This window comes from Elephantulus edwardii, unplaced genomic scaffold (genome assembly GCF_000299155.1).
Source record: "Elephantulus edwardii isolate Elephantulus edwardi_28Jun2011 unplaced genomic scaffold, EleEdw1.0 scaffold00021, whole genome shotgun sequence".
NCBI classification, from domain to species: domain Eukaryota; kingdom Metazoa; phylum Chordata; class Mammalia; order Macroscelidea; family Macroscelididae; genus Elephantulus; species Elephantulus edwardii.
Window position 1 is genome coordinate 3,088,257 of NW_006399771.1, and position 4,584 is coordinate 3,092,840.

A 4,584-nucleotide genomic window follows, 5' to 3' on the forward strand; every position below is an offset into this window, starting at 1 on the left:
CACACACACACACACACACACACACGAACCAAATAGATGATGTTGCTAAATATGTAGATTCTCCTCCAGTGACCTGGTCTGAAGCTCTGCCAGGAGCATGGCGCTTGAGACAAGGTAAGAGACTGGAAGGTATTTAAAGTGCAACTGGGAAAGACGTGCCTCCTCAAAGGAGATTCTATTGTGGTGTTCTGTTGAGTAAGAATCAACTCATAGCTGATCCTTCCGCGAGTTTTCAGAGGCAATAAATCACATGGGAGGTCCATCCTTCTCCCGCTGAGTAACTAACTAGTGCATTTGAACTATGCGCCTTTGTGATTGCAGTGACGCGTTCTTACCACCAGGCCCCCAGAGAATTGTAGGAGAAGGATGAGTCATCTCCTTTGGGATCTGAAACCTCAGAAACCCAGTGGAGGGTCAGCTACAAGTTGACCTTAGATACAAATTCAGTAAAAAGAGTAAGATGTCAAATATGCTATCATTTGTGCAAAAAGAGTCTGTTTATACACTTGAACATGCCTCACTTATCTTCAAAAGGATAGTCGAGAAGGTATTAACCACAGTTGACTTTCCAGCTCGGAACTGGGTATCTGGAGGGGAGGGAACTCACTTTCATTCGATGATCTTTCTGCATTTTGGATTTTGTGCCTGCATTTTGAACAGCTGCAATGTTTCATATTTAAAACAAACAAACAGCAATACAGTTAATAGTTAATAGTTTGCAAAAGGTAGAGAGAGATGTATTTGAAAAGAGAGAGAGTCTTTTTTCACTGAAGATGCTAGAGCCCCCACAAGTGATCTGTGAGAGCATTGGGTAGTCAAAGAAGACCTGTCTTCAGCCTGTACCACTGGGAACCCTGGACGTTTGCGCAAATCCCTGCTGCCCTGAGTTTCAGGCTCTGTATGTGGAAAATGGGTACAAGGACTTGGTAGACTTCTGAGGATGTCAGGGGAGGAGAAGTGTGACTGTGATTTGCCAAATGCCAGGCACCAGTCACATCTGGAAGGTCACCGAAAACCTGGACTTTGTAATTATCTCCTTCAGAAGGAGCCACTGAGGAGGAGAAGCTGCTTAGTCGGACGATGATGAAATACTGGGCTAACTTTGCTCGAACTGGGTAAGTGAACTTTAAATTTCCCCTGTCCCAGTATCTTTGAGGAGAAAGGTCTGATGCATCTCCCTTCTCACTTCCAGGAATCCCAACTGGGAAGATTTGCCTCTCTGGCCTCCCTACAATGAAACCGAAGAATACTTACAGCTGAGTTTGAATATAAGGGTTGGAGAGAAACTAAGAGAGTCCCAGCTAGAATTTTGGTCAAATACCCTGCCCATGTTAATGTCTACTTCTGGAACCCACTGTGTTGTTTTTCATTCCTTGAGCTTCCTTCCTCTGATTTTACTGTTCTTTTTTATTTCTGCTCCTTGAGAAGTTACTGTTCCTTTCTTTGGCAATTTCATCCATAATCTTTAGCTTCCTTTAAAGTTTAACTGCGTTCTGGAGACCTTTGTAGAAGAAGCAAATTTAGCTGATGTTTTAGGAATACAGGGGTTCTCTTGATGAGTTCAGTTTGTTGGCTTTTGGGTGTTTTTGGGGGTATTTTTTTTGTTTTTTTAATACACACACAAAAAAATGCAGGTTGGATTGTAAGTTACCAGATTTTTCTCAATAAATCTGGAGATGGATTGGTCTGTTAGCTGGCGTAATAATGATCTTGTTACTCATTTAAAATAAAATCAGAATGTACAACATGACCAGGGAGGAATTTAATTCTGTGCTACCAACACTTCCTGCTCCAGCACCAGAGATAAAGTAGATTTTCCACTAGAAACGGTGTATATGTGTGTTATCTAAAATATGAGTCTCCCACACAGTCACAACTTAGGGGGCTGTCAACCATGAGCCACAGACTGATGTCCTTAAGGTGAAAGTTGCTGGCGTGGAACAGGATCTCATATTTGCTTTAGTCATTCCAAGGAAATCTCTTGGTTAAGAACCACTGTTTTCCACTTTTCAAGAGGATCTCCAGTGACCTGGTTAAATATCTGTCTGATGAGTATGTGTCAGAATTAGCTTAGCCATCAGTTTTCCAGAGGGTTGGGGCTCATGACTTGATGAGGAAGCAACTTTGGGAAGTGAATGGTCTTATTTGCAAAAGAATTTCCTGTTGTTCTTAGGTGCCATCAAGTACGAGTCCTGGTGACCCTATGAACAACAGATCTAAACACTGTCCTATTGTACAATATCATCCTCATCATCTCAGACATACTTGAGTTCATGGCAGCAGTCACTTTGTCAATCCATCTGGTTAAGGGTCTTCCTCTCTTTCCACGACCCTTCACCTTTCCAAGAGTGAGGAAGGAAAAGCCTACTTAACAGGTTCAAAGTATGGAAGACGGAACTCCCATCCCTTGTACTTGTAAGAGCTTTCCCAATGCAAGATTAAAAACGGCTCTAGCCCCTGCTCGCTATGGAAAGTAGGTTGGAACAGAAGGCCTGGGAGAGCTCTACTCATTTGGATAGAAGGTATTTTGGGTCGTCAGCAAGCGAAGCGATGAAGTTGTTCCTATCATTTCCAGACATTGCCAGGTGGTGGGGCTCAAGAGCCTCCTGGCAGAAGGGAGGGTACATGTTACTTCACCTGTCTCTTCAGCTGATGCTCCCTCCCACCCTCTTCCTCATTCTGCATCTGATTTTGTTCTCAACAATCCCGCCCCCACCCCCAAATTTCAGGAAGCAAGAATTATCATCCACAGCTGCCTTTCTTTGTTTTTCAGTGTCTTTGCAAGAAAGAGACGTGTTTCCCAGTCTGACCAGTCCACCAACTATGTCATTGTTAAATTAGTCTTTCTTTGGCACAGATCTCCTTTTGTAAAGGGTCATATTATTTTACGTACTTAGGTGTGTATTACATTTCACCATCACCTCAAATTCTCCATTATTCTAAGAACATAAAACACATAACCACTCTCTTACTTGAAATTAAGAATTTTACTCATTTACAGAGATTTTCTTTTTCCGATGATTTTGGAGATGACTTACCAGGTTAAACCAAGACAAAAAATGCAAGGGATGAATCTCATTAGCTTCAGCCTGCAAGTTTCCTAACATCCAGCAGAGGGCAGTACTTTAAAAGAAGAAAAACCCAAATCAGAAGTTTTTGGAGAATAGTGATGTGGCAGAAACCCGATACCATTTATTGTTTTCTTTTCTCTATCTGTAACACTTAGCAATGGAGAAGAGTAAAGTCAATTACCTAAAAAAATCTAATTGAAACGACAAAACCCATAGGAATCTCAGAGACTGGAAACAACAGTTTTTGTTTCTTATTTTGTTGCCTTTGTTTTTCCAGTTTTGTTTGTATTTTCCCATGAAGTTCCTGGGAGCTCACCTCAGCTGGACGTAAACGGACCTCTTCTTGTAGGGCACCCTATACCTTTTCTGCTTCCCACAGACACTTAACACTCTAGATCTTTGAATTTAAGCTCGAAAGCAAATCCTCCTCTCTTTCAAACTTTGTTACTGTTGTAGTGTGCCATAGAGTCAGAACAGACTCATAGCTGACCCTTCAGCAGGTTTTCAGAGCCACTTAACTGCACAGGAAGAAATTCCGTAACCATTTCCTATGGAGCAGCTGGTGGATTTGAACCAGGTGCTTTTGGGATTGCAGCGTGGCTTCTTACTACTAGGCCACCAGAGTTCCCTTTTCAACCTTTCCTATCTCCTAGTTTCCCCGGGAGCAAAGGTGGCGCACAGAGTAACATGTGTGCTCAGAGGCCGAAACTGGCCTGTTGCCTGCCTGGTGCTGCCAAAATAATCTCTCTGCAGCTGAGAAAGACTTGTTTGGCTCGTGACTTCTTCAGGAATGTCTCTGAGAAGACTAGGGTGGAGAGGCAGGAGAGGCAGAAACTCCCCTGGCCACTTAATTGTGTCTAAATACAAGGAAATTGAAAGGCAAAGAGGTGGTGGTGCGCCTTGTATGGATTGGATCTCAAGCTGGGATTTACAGGATGGACAGGAGGAGACGCAAAGTGCAGTAGCTGTCGTGAAAGCGTGTGCAGTTGCGAGGATGCTTGGCTCATTGACAGTGTGGCTGATGTTGGCGAGGTTGTTAAGGAACATCCTGCAAAGTTGTTATTGCTGTTAGGTGCCATCTAGCTGACTGCAACCCATAGCATTCTAGTACCTGAAGGAAATTTTCACCATCGCCAAAGCATGGGAATATTACAAATGTCTGACTACAACTGAATGGATTGAAAAATTGTGGTATATTCATACAATGGAATACTACCCAGCTTTGATTTCTCTGGGTTCTAGTACAATATTCAGAGTCTCTTCTGAAATCCACTTTGGTCTTGTATTTTTTTTCCTCCTAAGTCATTGCAACCTACTCCCCTCCCTCACCCCCTGCTTTATTCATAGATGATATCCTTGATACCACCTCACAGTTCAACTGGTCTTCATTCATTAGTGTTCAGTTTCTCAAATCAGTACTTGAAATGGTTTGTACATTCAGGTAGCATAGACTCTAGGACCTCATCTATGTGTTGTTAATAAGACAGTTTGGACTCTGCAAGATACCAGTGGT

The 4,584-nt window shown here is 42.6% G+C and overlaps 1 protein-coding gene across 1 annotated transcript in view; it reads left to right on the forward strand.

Moving 5' to 3' along the window:
- Positions 1-3,458, forward strand: part of CES5A (carboxylesterase 5A) — a 30,963-nt gene extending 27,505 nt beyond the window's left edge. Inside the window, exons 13-15 of the mRNA XM_006882579.1 lie at positions 1,043-1,115; positions 1,193-1,356; positions 3,451-3,458. Coding sequence (XP_006882641.1) covers positions 1,043-1,115; positions 1,193-1,356; positions 3,451-3,458 — 245 coding nt within the window. The remainder of the gene's footprint in view (positions 1-1,042; positions 1,116-1,192; positions 1,357-3,450) is intronic.
- The last annotated feature ends 1,126 nt before the right edge of the window (positions 3,459-4,584 follow it).